This window comes from Vipera berus, assembly GCF_964194415.1.
Source record: "Vipera berus genome assembly, chromosome: 2".
Taxonomy (NCBI): Eukaryota; Metazoa; Chordata; class Lepidosauria; order Squamata; family Viperidae; genus Vipera; species Vipera berus.
Window position 1 is genome coordinate 18,138,894 of NC_138203.1, and position 25,457 is coordinate 18,164,350.

Consider the following 25,457-nt stretch of genomic DNA (forward strand, 5'->3'; position numbering starts at 1 on the left):
AGCTGGCTCAGGAACTATGGGAGTTGAAGTCAACAGGTTGTAAAGAGGCCATAGTTGCCCACCCCTGGTCTTGTCTAAGGGGTAGTTTAGGTATTCTGGGTGGACAGTGTTTGCAAAGTCCCTAAGGAAGAGAGAGCGTGATACACCTTAGTGGGAACCATTGGGAGACACCATCTATAGCTATATTTCTTAACCTTGGCAGCTCTCTGAACACCCCAGCCAGCATGCTGGAATCCACACATGTTAAAGTTGCCAGACACTGAAAATGATGACTTGGAGAGAGAAGCCTCAAGAACTGAAAAAGTGAAACCTAATGGGCTGGCTATTAGATAGAGGGGGAAAAGCACATAGAAACAAAATGTGGAGTCAGAACCTTCCATTTAACTGGAGATTACACTCAATTCACAGTAAGTTCATTCTGAGAAATGAATTTGATGTATTACCAGCTGTATCAATGTGATCATTTATTAATGAATTGGACAACAACAACAAAATAACAATAACAACAACAACAACAACAACAACAACAACAACAACAACAACAATAATAATAATAATAATAATAATAATAATAATAATAATAATAATAATAATAATAATAATAATAATAATAATAATAATAATAAGTTGGAAGGGACCTTGGAGGTCATCTAGTCCAACCCCCTGCTCAGGCAGGAAACCCTACACCATTTCAGAAAAGTGGCTGGCCAGTCTCTTCTTAAAAACTTCCAGTGTTGGAGCATTCACCGCTTCTGGAGGCAGGTTGTTCCACTGGTTAATTGTTCTAACTGTCAGGAAGTTTCTCCTTAGTTCTAGGTTACTTCTCAATTTGATTAGTTTCCATCTGTTGCTTCTTGTCCTGCCTTCAGGTGCTTTGGAGAATAGCTTGACTCCCTCTTCTTTGGGGCAACCCCTGAGATATTGGAACACTGCTATCATGTCACCCCTCACCCTACTAATCCCTTAACAAAAGAGAGAAAGACATAGTGGAGATAATGCAAGCAATTCACTGAAATGTAGCTCTAGACAGGGAATTCAGAAAATATGAAAAACTAACAGAAGAGGTGGCTGGGCCAGGAATAATTTCTACAACATTTTATCGCTGGTCCATATATTCTGTTCCTTTCTATAGGAGGACCATGTGCAGAAAAGAACAGGGTTTTTTTCCCTACATCTTTTAAGATTTAAACAGTAGAATATATCACGAGATAAACAAACTCTAAATACTGCCAACTTTTGGGATAGTCCATAACAATTTTTTCTAGGCAAAAACTATACAGATACAGTTTCTCCAAAGCATACTTCCTATTGGCTGTTACAGAGCACATTTTTTTATTTCAATTTATATATATTATACATATTGTGCATATATATTATTCTAAAAGATCTTATTAAAAAACTGATACCTATCACATTAGCTGCAGTAGATCACATTGGATCCAGGTCACAAGCTGTTACTTGCAGCAGCAAAAGCAAATATTCCTTTTCTGCACTGTGTTCACAGTCCACATCATACCCATCACCTGACATTCTGACATACCTGCAGCCACAAGGATTCATTTGTGGGTCCAGAAGCAGTGAGGTTTTCCAAATCTCCTTTTCTTCCATACTTAAATATTGTTCCTGCCACTTCGTAATCTCCATTCCACTGAATAATAAACCCTCCATTTAGATAGTACTTCTGAGGGTCTTCACTGCGCAGAGCAAGGAAATTGCCTGCCTCTGACACTTCAACCACTTTGATGTGCCTTGCACCTTTGGGAATCAGGCCAATGTCAACATAACCTACATAAGGAAGACAAAATGGATTTGAAAACATCTCCAGGTGTTCTTGAAGCCCAGCTGACATCATCCAATGGTCCAAGATGTTGGGACTTGTAAGGTCCAAAAGACAATAAATAGCCTACCTGTGGCTTAGAACACAGGTGGACAGTATTGACCTCTAGCACTTTTAGACCTATCTAGCACCCCAGGAGGTTTTTTTAAAATATTAAAATATTTATTTTATTACGGAAATTTAATTTAAGCATCTCTTAACATCTTCTTTGTAATGGATATACATCTGTATGTAGATTTGTGGCTCAGAAATTTCTGATACATACATTAAAGGTCTTTAAATCTTACCTTACAGATAGTCTTCCATTTGTTGAACAACCATTTGAAGTTACAACAGCACTGAAAAAAGTGATTTACGAGCAGTCCTCACACTTATGACCATCACAGCATCCCTGCAGTCATGGGATCAAAATTCAGACACCTGACAACTTTTATGAAAGTTGCAGTGTCCTGGGATCATGTGATCACTATTGCTGACCTTCCCAGTGGGCTTCTGACAAGCAAGGTGAATGAAGAAAGTTGGATTTGCTTAAAGACTGCAGCGAAATGCTTAACAACCATGGCCAAAAATGTCATAAAATTGATCACGGCTCACTTAACAACTGGATTGCTTAGTGAAGTCCCAACTGTGGTCCTAAGCAGAGGATTACTGGAACAGAGTGTTATAGAACAATACTGGATATATTTCATTTCAAAACAGCTGTAAACCCACAGATAAAATGTAATGGCGAGAATGACAAACTGAAACTATAGCCTTTCTCTTCCCTTTTCCATAAGCACTAAACAAAAGTCTTACATAACCTTGGAAAAGTTAAACGGTGGTGTTCAGCTATGGATTTGTATTCTCCATGCTCTTTCGCCAAAAATGCTTTGTAGCAAAGCTTTCTGCTTCCCTGGTTTTCTCAAGGAGAAATTGATAGCTTTCATCACACAGAAAAGAAACAATAGCTGAAAATATGGATCATTTTCCCAGTTGTACAACGAATTTCAGCTGGCATTCTGGATAGAGCTGCAATTCCTATTCATATCAAATAAAGACCAGCCTATTTAATAGAGTTTGCAAAAATATAAAGAAAGGTTTGACAATGCTTACGAAGACATCTCTCTTGGGTGGTATAATGGGTATTGAATCCGTAATACATATCCTATGTTTAATTATGCAGCCCCTAATATATAACAAACTAATTACTCTTAATACTTACTTCTTGGGGGCTTCCGGTGGTGATGCGACGCTGAAGACAGCCATCTCTGGGCTGTCCGCTCCGCAGCTTTGTTGAATCACTGAAAAACAGCGCCGATCAGCTGTTTTGGTGATTCGGAAGCCCCCTCCCCGGGAGAAGAGGAGGGGGTGAGGCCCCAGGTAGGGGTTGAGCTCTCCAGGGCTGCCTGAGCTTTAAGTTTGGGCGGCTGAAGGATTGAGCCCCCCCGAAGCCTGAGTTTGCTCCGGGCTGTGCAGCGTCTCTGCTCTGTGATTTTTGGAGCAGAGCCAAGCGTTAGCAACTACCCCTGCCAGAAGGAAAGACTCTTGAATATCAAGATGCAGGCAGAGCGGTACAGGAGGTCAAGGTGAAGTGGACTTTTATCCTTACTCTCTAGCTCAACGGATTTTATGGATTAAAAGTGAAAGTGCGCAACAAGTGAAAGTGGGGGAAGATGGCGACGAAAGACTCTAAAGTTCTTCGGAGTGCGGTGGCTTCCCCGGTGCAACAGACTTCGTTGCAAGCTTTGCTCCCTCCCACACCTGCTCCGGCACTGACTCTTAAAGATTTACAGGATGCCTTTGAAAAGCAAACACAATTAATGTCAGATATGATGGAAAAGCTGGAGGAGAAATTGGAGGAGAAAATGGAAGAGAAGCTGGGAGAAGTTTAGAGCAATGAGGGCAGACATCTTGTCTACAATTGAAAATGTGGTTGTATGTGTGCAAAGCTTGGATGAAAAAGTGGAGGATCTTACTCAAAAGAACTCTATATTAGAAGTAAAAGTATTAGAGAATGAAAATATAAGGGATAAAATGGATGGAGACTTGAGTCTGGTCCAGTACCATCAGATGGAGTTTGCTATCAGAATCAGGGGCTTAAAAGAGAATCCTAAAGAAGATTTAAAGCAGCTGATCTCCGAGGCTTTGGAAGTGATACTGGGCCAATCAGCAGCTGAAATTGAGGGGAGTATAGATAAAATCTTTCGTGTGAACTCCTGGATTGCAAGGCAGAGGAAGTTACCTAGAGATGTGGTTGTTTACTTTACAAAGAGAGCAATTAGGGATGAAGTTATTCAAGTTGCTTATGATACTAAGTTTGTGGTTGCTGAGCAAGAAGTTTTGGTTTTAAAAGAGATTCCTCCAAAGATTTTAAGGAGAAGGAAAGATTTTGCCTTCCTAGCACAGGAACTTAAGAAATGTGACATCAAGTTTAGATGGGAGATTCCAGTGGGCATGGTGGTGATGCATGAAGGTAAAAGATACCATCTGGTTACAGTGACTCAGGCACGTGATTTTTACAGCAAAGTTTTAAAAGCAACCCCTCTATCACTTCTGGAAGCTGTAAAGGGATATGGTGAGGGAAAGCCTCAAGATGCTGATGGAACACAGACAGAGGAGAATGGTGCTGGAGGGGATCAAATTACAGTTTCATCGGCAGCTGCTGGAGAGCAGAGGATGACGCGTGCCGCTTTAAGACGAGTGAGACAAGAGCAAGAACAAGATCAGCAGAAAGTTATGGAACCTCCAAAGCGTACTTACAGTGAAGCTGTGGGAGGGGCGCGGCCTAAGGAAGTTACAGGGGTCCTGGCAGACGTGCTCCAGAAGCTTCGGGATGCCAAGAATGGTGACTAAGTTCCTAACCTGGAATGTTAATGGATTAAATTCACCACAGAAGAGAAAGAAAGTTTTTCAATATTTAAAACAATTTAAGACTGACGTTATTTGCTTGCAAGAAACGCATATTAGGGTTATGGACCAAAAGTACTTGTTGAATTCAAGGTTGGGTACGCAATTTATTGCTTCTGCAATGAATAAGAAAAATGGAGTGGTTATTTATGTTAAGAATACTCTGACAGCGGAACTAATTGAAGTAGATAAGCAAGGAAGATATGTTATGATAGATTTGCTGTTAGAAGGCAAAAAAACGCTTTTAGTTGGACTGTATGCTCCAAATCAACAACAAGCTGACCTTTATAGTTCACTACATACAAAGATTACCCAGTTGGATTATAAATCTTTTATTTTTATGGGAGATTGGAATGGTGTCTTGGATGTACAGCTGGACAAATTGGGTTTTTTTAAACATGCCCCGAGTCATGCTAGACTGCCTAAATCTTTTTTTGAAATGAAGGATGATCTGGAATTACGAGACATTTGGCGTGAAACGCATTTACATGAAAAGGATTATACTTTTTTTTCTGATAGACACCAATCTTTTTCTAGGATTGATTTTATATTACTGACTAATGATTTTTGTTCTAGGATTAAGAAGATAAAGATCTGTGCAAGAACTATATCTGATCATAGTCCAGTCTGGTTAGAGATCAATAAGGACAATAGAGATAGGCGCTCCTGGCGCGTAAATGAGAATTTGTTTAGAAATCAGAGAAATGTGGAAGAATGTAAAAAGCAGATGAAAGACTTTTTTGAAATTAATATGAACAAGGATACTTCTATGGACATGGTTTGGGATGCTAGCAAAGCTTTTATGAGAGGGGTGTTAATATATATGAATAATAAATACAGATGTAATATGGAAATTAGGAGGAAAGAACTGGAGAATGAAATTAGGGAAAAAGAAAAGGCCCTAATTTTGAATCCATCGGATGTGAAGATTAAAGAGGTTATTAACTTGTTAAGAGGACAATTTGATAAGTTGATGGCTGATCAGGTGGCAACTAACTTACGGTTTGCTAGGCATAACACTTTTTGCAATGCCAATAAACCAGGTAGGTGGCTAGCCTACAGGTTAAGGAAAAAACAAAGGGCCTCTAACATAGATAAAATTGAATACAAAGGAAAGGTTGTGTTTCAACAGGATCTTATCAAGGAAGCCTTTGTGGATTTTTATTCTAAACTATATGTTAAGGAGAAGATTAATGAAACAGATATTGATGTATATTTGAAGAATGCTAGCATCCCGGTTCTTACAGAAGGAACAAAAGGAGGAGATTAATCAATTGATAACAGAAGAAGAAATTTTTATAGCAATTAAGGAATTGAAGTTAGATAAAGCGCCAGGTACGGATGGTCTGACGGCGGTCTACTACAAACATCTACAATTGGAGCTGATAAAGCCATTAAGGGAATTGTTTCAGACAATTCAGAAGGGGGGAAAGGTGCCTCCGTCTTGGAGAACTGCTTTTATTTCTTTGATTCCGAAGGAAGATCAAGATGCTACTCAAGTAAAAAACTACAGACCAATATCACTTTTAAATACAGACTACAAGATATTTGCTAAGGTATTAGCTAATAGATTGATGAGGGTTTTGCAACAGACGATTCATGGGGATCAAACCGGGTTTATTAGTGGTAGACAAATGAAAAATAATGTGAGGCATATAGTTGATGTGGTGGAGTTTTTGGAAAGGAACAACCAGATCCCTGCGGCGCTAATTTTCTTAGATGCTGAAAAAGCTTTTGATCAATTGAATTGGCAATTTTTGATGAAAGTTTTAGATAAAATGAATTTTGGGGATAAATTTTTACAACCAATTAGGGCATTATATCAAAAACAAACTGCCCGAATAATAGTTAACAATAGTCTGACTGAAGTATGCAATACTGAGAAGGGCACAAGACAAGGGTGTCCGTTATCACCTTTATTATTTGTTTTAACATTGGAGATATTATTGATAAAAATACGGAATTCAGAAAAAATTAAGGGTATTCAAATTAGAGATCAGGATTATAGATTGAGGGCGTTTGCAGACGATCTGGTTGTTACGGTGACTCAGCCAGAAAGCTCTGTTGTGGACCTGATGGAGATAATAATGCAATATGGGAAGGTTTCTGGATTTAAGGTTAAGGTACAAAAAACAAAAATTTTGGCCAAAAATATGACAATACCGCAAAAGGCCCTTTTAGAAGGATTAACTGGATTTGAGATTGTTAAAAGGGTTAAATATTTGGGGGTGTATCTGTCACCCTCAAATGCAAAGTTATATAAAAATAATTATGAAAAGTTATGGGGAAAAATTCAAAAAGAATTGGAGAGTTGGGAAAAATTGCAATTGTCTTTACTGGGAAGAATTGCAGCAGTGAAAATGAATGTCCTGCCTAAATTTTTATTTTTATTCCAAATGATACCGATTCTTAAAAAAGATTCTAATTTGGAAGAATGGCAACGGGGTATCAATAAATTTGTGTGGGCAGGGAAAAGGCCATGAATTAAACTTAAGATTATGCAGGATACTCGTGAAAGAGGTGGTCTTAAAATGCCTAATCTTAAATTATATTATGAAGCTGCTGCGTTGTCAGGAATAAGTGATTGGATTAATTTGACACAAGGGAGATTATTAAATCTTGAGGGCCACGACTTGTTATTTGTCTGGCATGCATATTTGTTGTATGATAAGAAGGTAGATAATGTATTTAAAGTGCATATTTTAAGACAGGCATTGGTGAGAGTTTGGAAGAAGTATAGACATAAGTTAGACTGCAAGATGCCGTTGTGGGCAATCCCGAAACATGCAATAGAAAACATAAATGTAGGCTTCAAACATGATGGGACTACGTATAAGGAGATCTTAAGTTTGGAAAGGAACGTCTGGTGTTTGAAGCCGTACAATCTCTTGCGAGATGAGAAGATTGTTCAAACTTGGTTCCAATATACTCAATTACGTGCCAGGTGGAAAGAAGACCAGAAAATTGGTTTCTCAATGACTGATGAAAATTTGATAAAGCAAATTAGAAATCAGGGTCCAGCACATATTAAACGGATTTATCTCGCATTGATAGATATTGACTCAGAAACAGAACTTGTTAAAGACTGTATGATAAAATGGGCCCAGAATATCCAAGAAGTTATTACAATGGATACTTGGGAAAAGATCTGGGTGAGGAACGTAAAATTCACGCAAGCCCAAAACCTAAGAGAGAACTTTTATAAAATGTTTTATAGATGGCATTTAGATCCTAAAAAGCTTGCAAGTATGTATCCGAATTATCAACCTAAATGTTGGAGATGTGGTGGTGAAGATGCAACGTATTTTCATATATGGTGGACCTGCAAAAAGGTTAAGGCTTTTTGGATAAAAATTTGGTGGAATATGCAGAAGATCTTTAAGCAAAGGATAAAGTTTTGTCCGCAATTGTTTTTGCTGGGCATAATAACAGACGCTACTGTTGTGGACATTAAGTTGATGTTGAATTTAATTACAGCAGCAAGACTATTAATAGGTCAATATTGGAAAAAGGAGGAACTGCCGACTATAGAAGAATGGACTCTAAAGGTTTCTGACCTGGCGGAAATGGCAAAGATTTCGGCTTACTTGAAAGATCATTCGCAAGAACGTTATACTATGGAGTGGAAAAAGTGGATTGATTATATTCAGAACAAATATGGGACTAAAAAGTTTCATTTAGCATTTGAATAAGTTTCCTTTTCTTTTTTCTTTTTTTTTCTTTTTTTTTCTATGTAACATTAGTATTGCTTGTAGTCATTTTATATGAGCTAGAGGGCGATAGAGTTAATAGTTTATTGTTTTTAGCATATGGATGTTTATGATTGTTCTTTGTTTTTATACCTTGTACTTAGCTCTGGGAAGTGGGGGGGGAGGGGGAATGGGGGGGAGGGATAGGGAGGGTTAGGTAGGGGTGGGGGGAGGGGGGATTGTTAAAGATAAAATGTACTGTAAAACTTTTCAATAAAAAAAAATACATACTTCTTGGATGGGGTGACGTCATTAATCTCATTTAATATCACAGGCAAGTTTAGGGACTTGATGCCAAATTTAATACAGGTAGTCCTAAACCTACAACCACAACAGAGTCCAAAATTTCTTTTGATAAGTGAAGCAGTTGTTTAGTGAGTTTTGCCCCATTTTATACCTTTCTTGCCACAGTTGTTAAATGAATCACTGCAGCTGTTAAGTTAGTAACACGGTTGTTAAGTGAATCTGGCCTCCCCATTGATTTTTCTTGTCAGAAGGTGACAAAAGGTGATTGCATGACCCCAGGACACTTCAATTGTTATAAATATATGCCAATTGCCAAGCATCCAAAATTTGATCGTGTGACTATGGTCATAAGTGTGAAAAACGATGGTAAGTCATTTTTGTCAATACTGTTGTAACTTCAAATCAGAATCCAGTTGCACAAAGAAATGTTTAAGCCTAGTTTGTCTACTAGAGGCTGGGGAATTATTGTATTAAATGCCGAACTGAGGTCAACAAACAACAAACGCACATGAGTATTTTTTCCCTCTAAGTGCCCCAAGCTCAGATGGAAAATGGAATAGCATCCTCCATAGAGCAATTTGGTCGGTAAGCAAACTGAAGCAGGTCAAATGCTTTCGGGATGCTAGATACAATAATGTCCTTTATCAGCCTCTCAAAGCATTTCATAATGATAGATGTCAGTGCAACCAGACGGTAATCATTGAGACCCATAATTGTGGACTTTTTTGGCACTGGCAAAATAATGGCCGTCTTAAAACATGATGGGACCACTGCCTGCTGCAATAAGAGATTGAAAATATCTTTAAGAATACAAGCCATTAGATGTAGTTAACTATTTTTATGGCTAATCTGAACTGATATTGCAATAAAGCATGTAACAGACATCAAGCACTTCACTCAAAAGCCCGAAGAATATCCTTATTATTTATTTATTTTATTTATTTATTTGTTTTATATACCGCCCTTCTCCCGGAGAAGCAATAAAGTAAGAATACAATAAAGCAACAGAGTGAGAAAATTGTAAAACCCAAATCCATCAGGCCAGGCCGGCTTGTTGGAATAGATAAGTTTTTAGATCATGCCGGAAGGAGCGAAGGTCGGGGGCCATCCGGATTTCAGCTGGTAAGCGGTTCCAAAGGATTGGCACACCCACCAAGAATGCTCTCCCCCTGGGGGTCACCAGCCGACATTCTCTGACCAGTGGCACCCTGAGGAGGCCCTCTCTGTGGGAGCGCACATTTTAATTCTAATGAAACGTGATAACAAATAAACCATTGCTCTACAGCTATCATCTATCTATCTATCTATCTATCTATCTATCTATCTATCTATCTATCTATCTATCTATCTATCTATCTATCTATCTATCTATCTATTTGGTTTATATACCACCCTACTCCCGAAGGACTCAGGGCAGTTTACAAGGCAAAATTTAAAAACAATACAATATAAAATTAAAATTAAATTAAATTAAGTCTAGCCCCAAAAATTAATATCACAATTTAAAAACATTAAAACCCCTCAGTCCAGACCAGATAGCTCAAAGAGCCAGGTTTTTAGGTCCTGGCGAAATGAACGAAGGTCGGGGGCAGTCCAGAGTTCCGTTGGCAGTTGATTCCATAGGGCAGGCGCGCCCACAGAGAACGCCCTCCCCCTGGGGATCGCCCATCGGCAATCCTTGACCGGTGGTACCCTGAGGAGGCCCTCCCTGTGGGAGCGCACAGGATGATGGGAAATTGACGCTGGCAGCAGGTGCTCCCTCAGATAATCCGGGCCCATGCCATTTAGGGCTTTATCTACAACTTTCCACTAAAGCATTTACATAATCCTGCCAGACCATAATAAAATATACATGCATTTGCCTTCCCAAGCTAGTCCTGGTCAAGCATAGCAAATTACTTCAGTGAAATTTGTTTTGTTGTGTCACCCAGATTTCACAACATTTTGGCAGGGAAGGCAATAAGGTTACAAAAATGGGCTGAAGCCAAAATCTGAAATCTCCTGAGACTTACTAGCAACCAAACATGTCTAAGTCTGCAGCTCAGTGCACCAGCAAATTATGATAGATGTAAAATATTTTCAACTAAAGACTCCATTTCTATGCTGTAATGAAATGGAATAATAATGATCTGCTTTACAGGCTATGCAGAAATTGAGACAAACCCTTTAGCCAATGAGATATCCAGATGTAGATAAACATGTAATTGTCTCCTACCTAAATGAAACCATTTTTTGTTAAAAAATGAAGAAAAATATGTTAATTTCCAAACCTTTACTTCAAGAATCTAAAAGATTCTACCCTGCCAGTTATATCGAGGACAGTTCCCTTAAAGAAGAAAAGTTATTGCAACAGTTTGCTTCCCTTGTATATGAACTGTGAAATGCCCTTTTAAATATGTCAACTATTGTTTTCATGTACCATCTCAATATTTTAGAAAGCTCTGTTGTTTGGTAAACATGATCAGAAGGTAATAAGAAATATTAAATGTTTTTCTGGGGCTTCCTGGATGGGCTGTGAACTGTATGTACCAAACAAAGTTGCTTGAGCAGAAGAAGCCTCAGTGCCAAGAAAACAGAGAATCAGATTCTGCCACCATTTTACAATCTCCCACCATTTGCATATTTTTAGTAAGGGTTTTTTCGTGTGGCTGACAAATTGGAGAATTTGGTTTGTGAAGGTTTAACATCCGAGGAGATCTTCTTGCCTTGAATGACTTGAGGGAGAAAATATTAAATCTGCTCCCATGAAACTGTCATTAGGATTTAAGCTAAAAGATGGTAACACTGTTTGGTTATCCTTGAGCAAGGCTTGGAAGAGAGACCTCCATGAAGTTCCAAGGCTTAGGCCAGAGGTCACCAATCTTTCTTGGTTGGCGGACTGGAGGGAAGTGGAGGGAGAAGCATTTTACACACGTGCACACACATGGGCCCGTGAGCATGTGTGTGGCACAAATGAGGCGGGACTAGCACTTGCGTGATACTTGCTAGCCCTATCCCATTTTTGTGCAGCACAGCGCTCCATTTCCGCACCCTGCAGCACCCATTTTTTTCACCCTGTAGCATGGCAGTAGCAACCCGTTTTCAAGCCCCAAGGCGGGCAGCATCTGGTTTTCACAGCCCGAGGCATGGCAGCATCCCATTTCGAACCCTGCAGCATGGTGGTGGCCCATTTTTATGTCCTGAGGTGCAGCGGCAGCTTGTTTTTGCGCCCTGTGGCCATGGCACTAGAGCAGTGGTGGCGACCCTATGGCATGCGTGCCAGAGGGAGCACTTGGAGCCCTTTCTGTGGGCATGCGCACCTTGCTCTTTGGCTACATTTTCACAGGAAAAAGCCATTTTTCAAGCCCCTTCCTAGCCAAAACAAGCCTCCGGAGCGAGCACGCTGTTTTCAGCTTTGAATTATATCAAATCTGACACCAGAAACTGACTAACAGATGACCTGAGTGCTGCATGTGTTGCTCTCAAACTTACAAAGTATAAGCCAAAGTTAGACAAATTATCAGCATGCATACAACAGCAAAAATCACGTTAATTGTTCAAAAGCATGCCAAAGGCAAACTTTTACCTTTCAGTAAAAAGTTGTTTGCATCATTGAAAGCTTTGTTATTGTGTTTTTCTTTTAAGACAAAAGATGGTAATTGTTGCTGTGTTGGCACTTTGCAATGAATAAGTGGGTTTTGGCTTGCAGTTTGGGCACTCAGTCTCTAAAAGTTTCGCCATCACTGCACTAGATCAAGTGGCAGGCCTGTCCTGCAGCCCAATAGCCAGTATGCCACAGCCCAGTACTGGGCCTTGGCCCACAGGTTGGGGAACACTGGCTTAGGCTAAACTGAGAAGAAAAACAGTGGAAAGACACTGGCAAATCACACTGGAATCTTGTGAGTAAACTATATGCAGTTAGTCCTCAACATATGCCCACAATTGAGCCCTAATTTCTGCTGATAGGTGAAACATTTGTTAAATGAGTTTTGCTCCATTTTATGACTTTTCTTGCCACTGCAGTTGGTAAATTAGTAACGATTATTAAGTGAAACAGGTTGACTTTGCTTGTCAGAAGGTCCCAAAAGGGATGAATTAGTTGCTGACCCCTGCACACTGCAACCATCATAAATATAAGTCAGTTGCCAAGCGTCTGAATTTTGATCATGTGACCATGGGGATGCTGTGATGGTCATAAGTGTGAATAACAGTCATAACTCACTTTTTTCAATGATGTTATAACTTTGAACAGTCAATCAATGAACTGTTGTAAATCAAGGACTACCTTTATAGAATGTGTTATTCCTTCAGTGGAGCTCATTTGATCAGATCTGCTGTTTCTCACAAACACACGGAATGTGTGTTTATGTGTGCAGATATGCACCGCTTCAGCTGACCTTTGATCTCTGTCTCTCCTTGCTTCCCTCCCTCCCTCCTTCACACAAATCTTCACTTGTTTGGGGATCCTCTGAAGTCTAGGTAGTAATTAAGTCTGACATGAAGGAAGATAATTGACCATTTCATCTTCCTTTTAAAAAATAAAAAAATAAACCAAGAATCTAATTGTAATAGACCAGCAAAGGGAAACTGACAAATCTTCATCAAGAGACAAAATAATTAATGGCACAGAGACCCTCCAGTTCAAAAAGCTAGTAATTATGGCCCATTTTTCTTCTTGGAAGATAAATCCTAAGCATAAATTCGGGGCAGTAGTAAAGCTTTGCTTAATGTAGTGCACTTCATTTAATGTGATAAGATTTGGATGCTGCAATTTTATTCATACTTGTCTGAACGCCCTGTTCAATGCATTTCTTTGACTATTTGGACTAGGCATTCAAAAATAGTGGTCTTTCTAGATAAGCCATTTATTTTGCAATTACTGTGCTTAATTCACCAAATAGTACAGGGTCAAACAGTACGGCCCTTTGCTCTAATTCTTTCCACTTCTTCCACCATGTGTTCCACCCTTTTTCTAGCTATAGAAAATCCACATAGTGGAGGAGGAAGATGAAAAGACAAAATAACTATAAAATGCCTTTGGATCCATAGTGTTAGGAATCTACCATTAAAAACATTGCTTTATATTTTTCAACTTTTTATTTCCTCTGCTTCCTTTTAGAAAGTCAAAATAATATACCAAGAGAGAAGGGCCTTACTTAGTACCCTTTAGTTAGTCCAAATAAAAAGAATGCTTATCCATTGTTTGTGACTTTTTCTAATGAGACAACTCAGCTAATATGACTTCTGTCCATTCTAGCTAGTATTCATCTCAGCATGATTCAAAGACTTTCTTCTTCGATACTTACAAAATAAAACTGGAAACGAAGCATGTGTTTGCACTAATCCAAACATCTTTATCTTTATCTTCAACAGGAAACATCTTTCTTCAAACAAAGTTTCTTGCAGGGGATGACACTTCCAATGGAGCAGAAGATGGTAACCTAGCTTTTCTGGGTGTAAATTTCCTGACATTCTTATGGCCCTCCAAAATTAAGTTGATTTTTTTTGAGTATTAAGCTACATACCAAACTATATAATCCAGGACATTGGAGGGACACACAGGGGCAGAAAAAGTGGCCAACCCCTGTACTGAGGGGTCCTTGATATTCTTAAAACTAGGTTGATTTCTTGCAGATGTTTCATTATCCAAACTAAGTAACACCATCAGTGCTAGTGTGCAAGAAAGCAACCAAGCTCAGAGAACACCAAGCACCCCTCATTTCAACCTTGAGATACAAATATTCTCCTTTATTGGAACCGCTGCACTGCAAAGTAGTCTTTGGATCCATGAATTTATATAGAATGTACAGTACAGGTAGTCCTCGACTTATGTCTGCAATTGAGACTAGATTCTTCATTGCTAAGCAAGGTGGTTACTAAGTGAGTCATATCCAATTTTACAATCATTTTTGCGATGGTTATTAAACAAATCACTGCAATTGTTAAGTGAATCTGGTTTCCCCCATTGGTTGGCAGAAGCTGTCTGGGAAGGTTGCAAAAGGTGATCTCATTACCCCAGGTCGCTGTAAGTGTCATAAATAACCCACCTTGTCTACCCTACAAAGTTTACCTTTGTAATTGAAAAAAAAATATTCAATTTTTAGTGTATCTAAGAGACTAGGATTTTGTTCAAGGTAAGCTAATACTATTAATGTTACCATGCACTGTGTGGCTTTAAATTACAAGAAAGCATTTTATTAATCTTTTGGGACATTTACCACTAGTATACCCATTTATTTTAATGAGTGAAAATGTCAGCTTTCTATGTGGAATGAAATTGGCCCAATATAACAAAATTTGGTTGCTTGTAAAAGATTGAATTATTTTTAAGAAGTTGTCAAACAAGGTGGAAAAATTTACATTTGGAGTTTAATATGGATATTGACTTGAAACAAATTAAAATTGAAACTTTGTCAGTGAACAGATTACTTTTAATTTACCTTTAAGTTAAACCCAACTTAATAAATAGATCTGATTAAACCTCATACTGTAGGTCTTAAATGGACTCCAGAAGATGGTAGAGGACAGGAAGGCCTGGAGGAATGTTGTCCATGGGGTCGCGATGGGTCAGACACGACTTCACAACTAACAACAACAACTGTAGGTCTACCTTTACCTCTGGCCAATACATAATTAATGTATATTATTAATAGTAATACCTCCAAATCACAAGACATTGGCTTTATTCATATTCCTCCCCTCTGCAGTTTGAATATAAAGTATAAAAGACTAAAAAGAGATTTTCGTAGACATCCCACCCTTTGAACTACCCAGGGAACTGAAACAGCAAAGTTTTGCTGTTGGGCAAGCTTCCACGTCAACCGCCTTTCTTTCCTCTCACTTTGCCTCTTTTTAACCTCACACCCCACCTTCTGTAAGGGAAGGCAAAAGGCTCACTCAACCTCTCGTGAAAGATGGCCTCCATGTTTATGTGTCTCCCACTGCCACCATCGGCTTCCATACCACATGGTCCGACCCAGCCAATCAAGCGACGTTCTGGCTGTGGTGCTCCGGCACCTCATGGCTCCTCCTAGAGGAGGCAGACAGCACCAGAGGGGACCCCACTCGCACCGTACCGCCAGCGGGACATTTTCAAAAACAAACGAGGATAGGAAGGGAAACAATAGGAAAAGAACACAACTCTGGAAATTCCATCGAAAAAAGGTGCCGGAACTCTGTTCCTGTGTGTTCTTTGACAAAAAAAGCCCTGGCTGTAAGTCAATTTTTTCAGTGTGGTTGTAACTTCGAAGATTCACTAAACAAATGGTTGTAAGTCAAGGACTCCCTGTAATTGAATTTTTTTTAGAACATCCAGAGATACGGTTTTCATGAAGAATATGAGTACCTGATTGAAAAATGGGGAGAAAAACAAAAAGAAATAATATTTTCCTACCTTCCCTCTGGCTGTTTTCAAGATTTACTCTTCTTGGACTGGTTGTTCATACTTTTCTACAGAATATTTGAAATGGGCAAAGTAAATTGAGAGTGTGACGGAAGCTTTCTTTACCTAATCCTTCACTCTGATTGAATGTTATCTTCACTGTCTGGCAAGAAGATCCATCTCCTAAGCAAACTCCACACTGATCTTCAGTGGCATTGGAATTAATTTCATAATCACAGCCAACAGTCTAAAAGAAAAAGAGCCTTTTTCAGAATGTTACAAGGATTGATACATGTATTTTTTTCCTTTAAAATATAAATTACCAGTACATATAAATCAAAAATAACTTTACTCTTAACTTTACATCCTATTTATACAGAGAGGTCATATACGTAAGTCCCAAAAGTGCTTTTTCAAAAAACAACTGAACATTTGGAAAATCACCTTTGGGACAACCATGTCCTGGATGACTGAGACATTTGTGTCAATTACTAGATTATTCAGATGCCAAGTCATTATTTCAAACCAAATAACAGTTATGGGTTAACTGTTAACCTGAAGAGAATGTCTTTTATTCTCAGTAGGCATTACCAATGTCACAACATGAATTCATACAAAATAAAGTTATGATTAACTTATAAACTGCCTTCCAGATTTATGTTTCTGTAGCTTCATTAAGAAGTCTGAAACTCTTACTCTGTTTGACAGTCACCATCTAAAATAATGAGTGTATTATTGTTAGAACTAAACAGAATTTCTCACAGCTAGCATAAAATATTTTGCAAATTTCAGCAGACATGGGTAACATTTGATGGGTAGGGAACTTCAAATCAACCTTCCAATTATTTGGGGGGGCATTAAAAACTTATCGAGGAAAATGGGACATCATGAAGTGGAGAAGGCAATTAACAATCCGCTCCACTTTAGGGTTTTCTGCAATTTATTGGTGCGAAAGAAAACTCCCATCCCCATACTTAAAATCATCCAATCTCCCAAATGTAATTAAATCTACCTCCACTGAACAAGTAATTTGAAACGATTTTGAGAATCAGAATATCAGCTAGAAATCTCTGATTATGTCATCTGGACCAATTGCTATGAAATCTATTTTCCATAATGAGTTTCAAAGAAAGTGGAGGAGGATGAAGTGATGACCTACTTAAAAAGCTATTGAGACATCTTCTCATCATGATTATGGAGATATTAATATCAGCCTTATGTGCCACATTATTGTTACTAAACATTTCATGGTCTTAATTCCCATTTTTTCCAGATTTTTCAATCCTCCTACCAATGATAAATTCATTGGCATAGCAGTAGCTATCTTTGGCACTCTCTAAATTAGTTGCTGAGCTGTCTCCATTGGAAACCACAGTATGCATATTAGCATATTGTAGGATTAAGCACTGTAATCATATGAAGCACGTTATCTTGCCAATGGCTTTGGTTTCTGATCCTTTCTCCAGCCAAATACAACGTTACAGTCCCAGCATTAGAACACCTTATATTCCAATGATCCTCAGCTTTTGCCTGATCTTGTGATCCTGGCCACCCAATCCTATTCTTATACTGTTTTCCATTTTTGAAGCAGAAATGTGTGAGTTTGGGCAGCTTATCTAGGAAGAGCCAAGAAGCTGAAATGGGCAACTTCCAATCTCCAGAGTTTGCTGAATCATGACAGTAAAACTGTGAAACTTCAATGATATCTCTCCCCCCCACCCGTGTTGAAATAAAAAAAGACATTGATATAAAGAAAAGCACCCATACCACCACCCCAATCATATTGCCTTATCAATCACTTCCCAAATAATAACTTGGCCATCAAAACATTGTCCACCACAGACATACAAACTGGCACCAGTGTATAAAGCTGTAATCTGCCTGGCCCATATTTGCAAGTCTGCAAATCTGAAGTCCCATGAATGTTCCAGAGAAGGAAACATACCCAATACCTTACACATGCCATTAATGCAGACGTCTCTGTAGCGGTTTCCTTCAAAACAAGGTGTACCATCAATTACAGCATCTAACATCTTATCTGAAAAATGGTGGTTTGTAGGGCGGCATTGCAGCTCACAGGGACTAACTGGGAGAAATCCCAAATATTAAATCAATAAAGCATATTTTTAAAGCCGCATTGTAAGGCTCTAATAGTATCATCTTTCATTCAAGACTAAAGATTCAAAGCTTTTTTGTAAAAATTAGTATTTCATTGACTCAGCCAACTAATGTCAGTTGGATCTATGCTCCAATCTTCCTGCAGTTCCTAACATAGGCTCTTAAATTGGTACAGAAAAATTGGTGTAATGGTATTGCAGGAGATGACCAGGCTAAGCCCCAAGGAGGAGTCAAACACAAATGCATCATCAGCCTGGTGTCCCTTCATGCCCACAAAAGATCTAAGTCCAGCCCATCTCGAATTCCAATGACTCTTATCTATCACCAATTTGGTCTGGCCATTAGCAGTTCAGATTCTTGTAGAGAGCTTAAGCTTGCAATAAACCTTTATATTCATTTGAACTGCCTGGATTTCCTGATTTCCCCAGCGCTTGACAGGTATGTGTAAAAGACCTTGGGAGATTAGGCAAAGAGACACTGCCAAGGGAGCTCTCAGATAAGAGACAACATATCCCTCAGCTAGATAGTGGGTGGGGCAAGAGAGACAGGTTTTCCTCACGAGGCCAACAATTGGCATGAGTCATTTTGTATAATGGAACTGCCATGCTGGTTCCTAAAACAGCCATAAGAGCTGCTGCTATTTACAATACACGTATTTGTAAATACCTTCCAAAATTATTTATTCTCAGCTGCGTTTCTGGGCCAAAAACACTATTGGTGGAAAGCCAGACTGAGAATTTTAATTTCCATAGCTTAAATAGCCATATACACTGCTGTTTCTTTTTGTTACTGGATAGGAAGTGTTAATTTCAGCTTGGCCTCAACATTAGCTTTATCCATTCCAGTGCAAGCATGTAATTTTCTTTCATCCTTCATATTCATTAATTTGCCTCTTACCCACGTTTCTTCTCACTGCCCTCTATGACAATATTTTTTTTTCTTTTTCTGTTTCTTTGAAGTCAGCAAACCAAAAACCCAGGAATGTACAGAGCATCTCCAAATACTGGAATTGTGCTCAGAATTATGTTCCTTTTTTACAATAAAGGAAAGGAGAGGAGAGATTGCTGGCTTTACTCAAACTAAGGAGCAGGAAGAACAAAAAAATAACCAAAATGGGCAAAGAGCTGCTCCAGGAGGGCATTTTAGCCTTTGGGTCCAAGAATCCTCCCCAGAAAGGAGTGGATTATTGTCTGGAAGGAGTATCTTCAACATACTACGGAGTCCAATCGAAACTACAGGTAATCCTCAATGTACAACAGTTTGTTTAGTGAACTTTCGAAGTTATAATGGCACTGAAAAAAGTGACCATTTTTCACATTTATCACCACTGCAGCATCCCCACAGTCACATGATCAAAACTCAGATGCTTGGCCACTGACTCGTATTCATGACGGTTGAAGAGCCCTGGGTTCATGTCGTCCACGTTTGACAAGCAGAGTCAATGGGGAAGCCAGATTCACTTAACAACCATGTGACTGAGTTAACAACTGCAGTGTTTCTCTTAAAAACTGTGGCAAAAAAGGTCATAAAATGGGCCAAAACTCACTTGAGTGATACAAATTTTGGGATCAATTGAGGTTGTAAATTGTGGACTACCTGTAGTAGCATTATCCTTCTCCTTAAGGAGCATGTCTTAGTGCCAATGTTTTTGGAGTATTTCACAAACTGTGCCTGTATTGACAAGAAAGCATTCATCTAAACAAAATCTAGATTGTTAACCAGATTATTATTCAGATTGTTAGCAGATTATTTACCTTTATTATAAACTGGGATCCATTGGTAGAATTCATTTTTGTAGGCAACTGTATCAAACTCACTGCACTGCATCTGTCGGAAATTCGGGGTTGCCTTTTGGCACCCTTTAACATTGCACATATGATAGCGCTTTCTCTCCCCAGTGCAATACTTCCCTCCAAACTGTGGTCTAAAAATGAAGAAGTGACTTTTAAATAAAGAAATCAATCATTATTTTTACATCCTACATTTCCCAAGAGGCAAATGTACACAGAACCCTTGTCTTCATTCTGTCCTCACAGCATCATTGGGAGATAAATTCAGCAAAGGAATAGGTTGGTAAATGTGGATCTCACACACACACTTCTTGCACTAATCTGACATGACCTTGGGCCAGTCACTTTCTCTCAGCCCAGTTCTCCTCACAGGGTTGTTGTTGTGGGGAAAATAAGAGGAGGAAGGTGTGTTGGATATGATTGCCACCTTGAGTTATTTGTATAAATATAATATAGATGGGATACACATGAATAAATAAAATATAATAAAAATTAATGGAATCCAATCACTGTACCACACTGATGCTTTCTGAATCAAACTATAGTTTCTTTCTTCATTTGTCACAACAGCAAATTACTTCCAAGAAACGTTTCAGGTTCTGCTTTTTCTTAGATTTGTATTTCACCTTTTTTCTAGGCAGTTCCTCTCTCTGTTTTTCAACAATATCCTTATAAGGTAGCTTGGGCTGACAGAAAATGGCTGGTTGAAATTCACCCAATTGGATTCCATGGCTGAGGAAATGTGCACGGTCTTTCAGATCTTATCAAAATTGGCAAACTGTCTTATCTCTCTTCACATCAACTGCTATTATCTTTAATTAGACAATGAAACTTTTTCAGAAAAAGGAAGATCTAATCAAGGTAGGCAGACCGCTCTTGAATGCTATATTCTAGTCTGTCTGTCTGTCTGTCTGTCTGTCTGTCTGTCTGTCTGTCTGTCTGTCTGTCTGTCTGTCTATCTATCTATCTATCTATCTATCTATCTATCTATCTATCTATCTATCTATCTATCTATTTTAGTGCCTTTGGGTCTCTCTTAACTCCTGGCAACTGCTTGGATAAGTCCTTTTGTCATTGCCTTTTCCTAGGGCTGAGGGAGACTGACTGATCCAAAGTCACTCTGTTGGCTTAATGTTTATTGCAGGACTAAAACTTGGACTCTTCCAGATCTGATACCTTTAACCATGATATGGGCTCTTTCCATTCCATTGGGAATAAGAGAGAAGCTACATGCCGTGATAGATTGGTCAAGGTCCCAGATGACCAGGCCTCCTATTTCTTCTCCCTCTATATTTCTTCTTTCTCCCTCTTTTTTCTTCCATGCTGAAAAAAAAGATAACTGACTCTTGTTAGATTTCAGAACAGATGACTTGCAAAAGACTAGAGCTACTGTATGAAACCTTGGGAAAGAATCTCTAGAGATCACTCCAAAGACAGGAAATGCCACCCTTCAATGCAGCCATTCTTTAAGTACTCTGGAACCAGACTGTTAGGTTATAAGGCGATTGAAATCTTCAGTGTCTTACTCTGGGTTATTGCAGTGTCTTTCAGCTGCCTGAATGCCAGCTCCACATGTCCGTGTACAGTGTGACCAGGATGACCAGGACCCCCATGCGCCATTAATTGCTTCAGGGCTCTTGCCCACTGTTATGCATTCACCTGAGAAGCACCACTGAATAATAAAGCAGCAAATGCAAGGGGTCAGGGGAAAAAATCCAGTTTGGCATGAAAATACACATCTACCATAGCAGCTCTTTGGTAACTGGCATAAGAGAATTCATTTTTCATTGAAAGCCAAGATTGAGCCCAACTATTTATATGCAACTGAAGAGGTGTGAAGAGGTACCTGAATGAGAGGGTGGGTATTTTACTTTGTGCCATGCTGATCCAGAGAAATTGCTGCCTGAGCAGATGGGAGTTGCTAAAGGATTATGGAACCCTTCTTGTGCCTGTTGATTTCCTCACCATAGCTCATAGCAGATTGGATGATGGGGAGGGATGCAATCCCCTCCCTCAAACTTTTGGCAAAGTTAGAGATTTGCAAAGAAAATGGGAGATCCAGTTACAGAGTTTGCATAATCAATTGGATAAAGTATACAGGACATAGCCTTTTGTGACCAGAAAATTTTGGAGAAGATATATTATTCAACAATTTGTTTAGCTACAATTCACAGTTAGCAGGAACCCACCCTTCCTTCCTTCCTTCCTTCCTTCCTTCCTTCCTTCCTTCCTTCCTTCCTTCCTTCCTTCCTTCCTTCCTTCCTTCCTTCCAAAATGTCTTTTGAAAAAGTCCAGTCCTGTTCTAAAAGGGTGCTCAAGCCTTCTGCAACAGTTAAAAGTTCATATAATTCTATTCTTCAGTGCTAGACTGAATTGGACTAATTTTAAAAAGAAAAAATTCTCTAAGGCCACCCGCCAAACTGTATATATGTACCCGGGTCTTTCCTAATCAGCTGTTCTTCAGATGTGTTAGAATTGCAAGTACCCTGGCTGTAGCTGGTTGGAAATTTAAATGTATCTGCAAGACATCTTGGAGAAATGACTTCATTTATTATAAAATGAAGCCATAGCTTAGCATAAAAATAGTCTATATCAGTTGATTCTGAATAAATCAAAATTCCTGTGGAAAACCTATTTAATATTTTATGTGAAAAGTCCCATAGACACAAAGTATTAAAATTCATCTGCTCAGGTAAAAAACAAACTTGGATCTTCCAGAGATAGGAGGGACTCAGTTATTGCAATAAAAGGGTGAACTAGCTGAAAAGATTAGAAAAGGCAAACAAAAGAACACTCCGTGGGTGGGAGAATGAACCATTTATCTTGTAGAAATACTTCTGTACTTGACATAAATAAATGCCTAGGACAGAGGAAAAGATACTGACACTTTTTCATTGAGCTGTCATTGCTACCAAGACATGTTAAAAACACATCTGCAACAGTAAGGAATTTATATTCCTACAGGAGGATGGAGGATCTGGCATTGATTTGAAAAGAGACCAAAGGTCTAACTTCACCAGTGGAGAAAATGACAGTGCTAAGATGAGGATCAAAATTTCAGATTGAACTCACGCAGAGACATTGCTGTGAGTAATGTTGAGTGAAAGCAAAGTTCAGATACAGGGGAGAAAAAAAATCAAAATGTTGCATAAGAGGCCACCAAGCTTTGGTCTGAATTCTCGCAGCACTAATAAAACCAGACAGGGGCCAAACTACCTTTCCCATTTTTGCCTTCTCCATCTTATCATCACCTTATTCTCTCCACATCTTGTTCCATCTGCTGCAGCATCCAGTTTTGAACGGCAAGAACCCTTCACAAAGCACCACAGGGTCCGGCAAATATTCTGAAAGAACAATAATTTGAAATGTAATAATAACACAAATCAATGAACAGTTTATGGAATCCTGACAGAATTTTAGAGGGCTGAGAAATACATTTGCTTGAAAGGACTGGTTTCAAGAAACTGGATCATCCTTTGATAAATGTGTGGACATTGTAGGAACAAAGAGCAATGAAGCAGTATGGCACCAAGTGTTCTTCCCTTGTAAGCTGGGGTCAAAAAAGTGACAATGACAGATGTGACTGTATACTCCAAGTTCTTTATTACATGGATGCAACATATGCAATAAACATTAAAAAGGGGCAGGGCTTTGACTGTGCAATCATAGTCACCATTTTGACTTTTTTGAAGTCTGAAAATATCTGTGCTTCTCAATTCATTCAGGAGTTGCACCAAATACAATTATTTCTTACTGAGTTGTTTGGCAGATTTATTAAATGAATAACAGAATAAACTCCCAGGAGAGAAAACATTGCATTTTGTTCCGATACTATACTCATTTCCTGTCGAGCAGCAAACATAGTCCATTGAAGCCTGGGGATCTACAATGGTCCATGAAGGTATTTACATCTCATTAACTGATAGGGGTGGGGGGGTGGGGGGAAGCAAATATTTCTCATCCCATTAAATCACTGAATCTAGGATAAGCAGAATGGAAAATAGGGGGCATTTCTGCCTGAAGATTTTATACCAGTTTGAAAGGAATCTGGAATGATCTGTTCCAACAATAACAAGTTGGGAAGCTGTGTTAGTTTAATTCTGGCTCGGCAATATTGAAGATGAAATAAATTTAAGCTAGAATTTTGTTTGCTTGTTTTGTTTCCCTTTCTTAGTGAAGGGAATCCTTGTCTTGCCTACACCCTCAGATCCTAATTCCAGGCCCTGACCTGTAAGACAAATTTGAAGGTTTGTCCTCTCTAAGAGTAGGCAAGTCAGAAGCAGCAGGCATGAATTTTTCAACTTTTCTTCAACAGAGTCATCAAGATACTAGATTCCTCCTTTCTACTGGTCCTTTTTTAGTATATGGTGGCCACAAAGAAGTGCTCCCAACTCTGGACCACAAAAATCTGGGCAAACCCTAGATGGCATCAAAAGAGACAGGCAGTCCTCCAGAAAATGAAGGGATTTGTATTGCTGCCAAACCTACAATAGGTCAGGTCAAGATGGTGATAGCATTTTAAGGAACCAGAAGTGAAAACCATTATAATATGGCTTGGCTTAAGGCTGTTCCCAAGTATTTGGTGAGGGAAAGAGCAGTGTGCGATCTAGCTGCCTAGTAACTGGGGGAGAAATTAATAAATAGTTATTTTCATGAAAGTTAAAAAAATGGTAAACTGTTAAATGTCCAGTTCTTATGAGCTGACACAGGTCTCAGCTAATTGTGGTGTAATAAACCAGTATGGATAGACCTCATCTCTACTGAAATAAGATTAAATAACAAAGAATTGATACTAGCCTATTTCAATTGGTATCAATCGCTTTTCTAATATATTTTATATGTATATTATATACATCTAAACAGAACATTTTGATAATAAAAATTGCTGATCATATGTCTGCAATTTCTATTATCAAAATGTTTTTGTTTTCTGTTTTGCACACAAATATTAAGAATCCTTTGTTCATGGTACAGTTGTTATTTTGTTGTTTATTTAGTTCTAATACTTTGCCAAGTCCTTGAGGGAATGGCTTTCTACCTTCACTAATCTGCTACACTGATTTATCAAGCATCTTTCAGAAAAAAACTTTTTTCATGTATATTCTAAAGTAGTCTCAGATTTTGGAATTGTGCGAATAAATCACACATAATAATAACATTAATAAATATTTCTTCCACTGGGTTTTAATGTTGGCTTTAATGCTTTTCCACTGTTGTAGAACAGCACAGAAAAGCTTTTGTAGGAAGCAGATGATCATAAATGGGAAACAAGTTTTCCTGAGTGAATCACCCTTATCATTTCCCAGTTAGGCCACTACAACATTCCCCAGTGAATTCTGGCAGTTGACGTCTTCACATTTTAATGTTGCTGAGGCTGAGAAACTTCAAGTTACTGTAACTAACTTCAAATAGAGCTGCTCTTGGAAGACTAGCCAAAAACCTGTGACACACACACACACACACACACACAC

The 25,457-nt window shown here is 38.8% G+C and overlaps 1 protein-coding gene across 1 annotated transcript in view; it reads right to left on the reverse strand.

The window, feature by feature from the left end:
* ADAMTS12 (ADAM metallopeptidase with thrombospondin type 1 motif 12) overlaps positions 1-25,457 on the reverse strand; it is a 169,752-nt gene that overhangs the window by 36,651 nt on the left and 107,644 nt on the right. Inside the window, exons 10-15 of the mRNA XM_081317497.1 lie at positions 23,238-23,330; positions 21,513-21,658; positions 19,951-20,120; positions 18,031-18,164; positions 16,205-16,325; positions 1,541-1,785 (exon numbers count right to left, since the gene is read on the reverse strand). Of these exons, the coding sequence (XP_081173623.1) occupies positions 1,541-1,785; positions 16,205-16,325; positions 18,031-18,164; positions 19,951-20,120; positions 21,513-21,658; positions 23,238-23,330 (909 nt within the window). The remainder of the gene's footprint in view (positions 1-1,540; positions 1,786-16,204; positions 16,326-18,030; positions 18,165-19,950; positions 20,121-21,512; positions 21,659-23,237; positions 23,331-25,457) is intronic.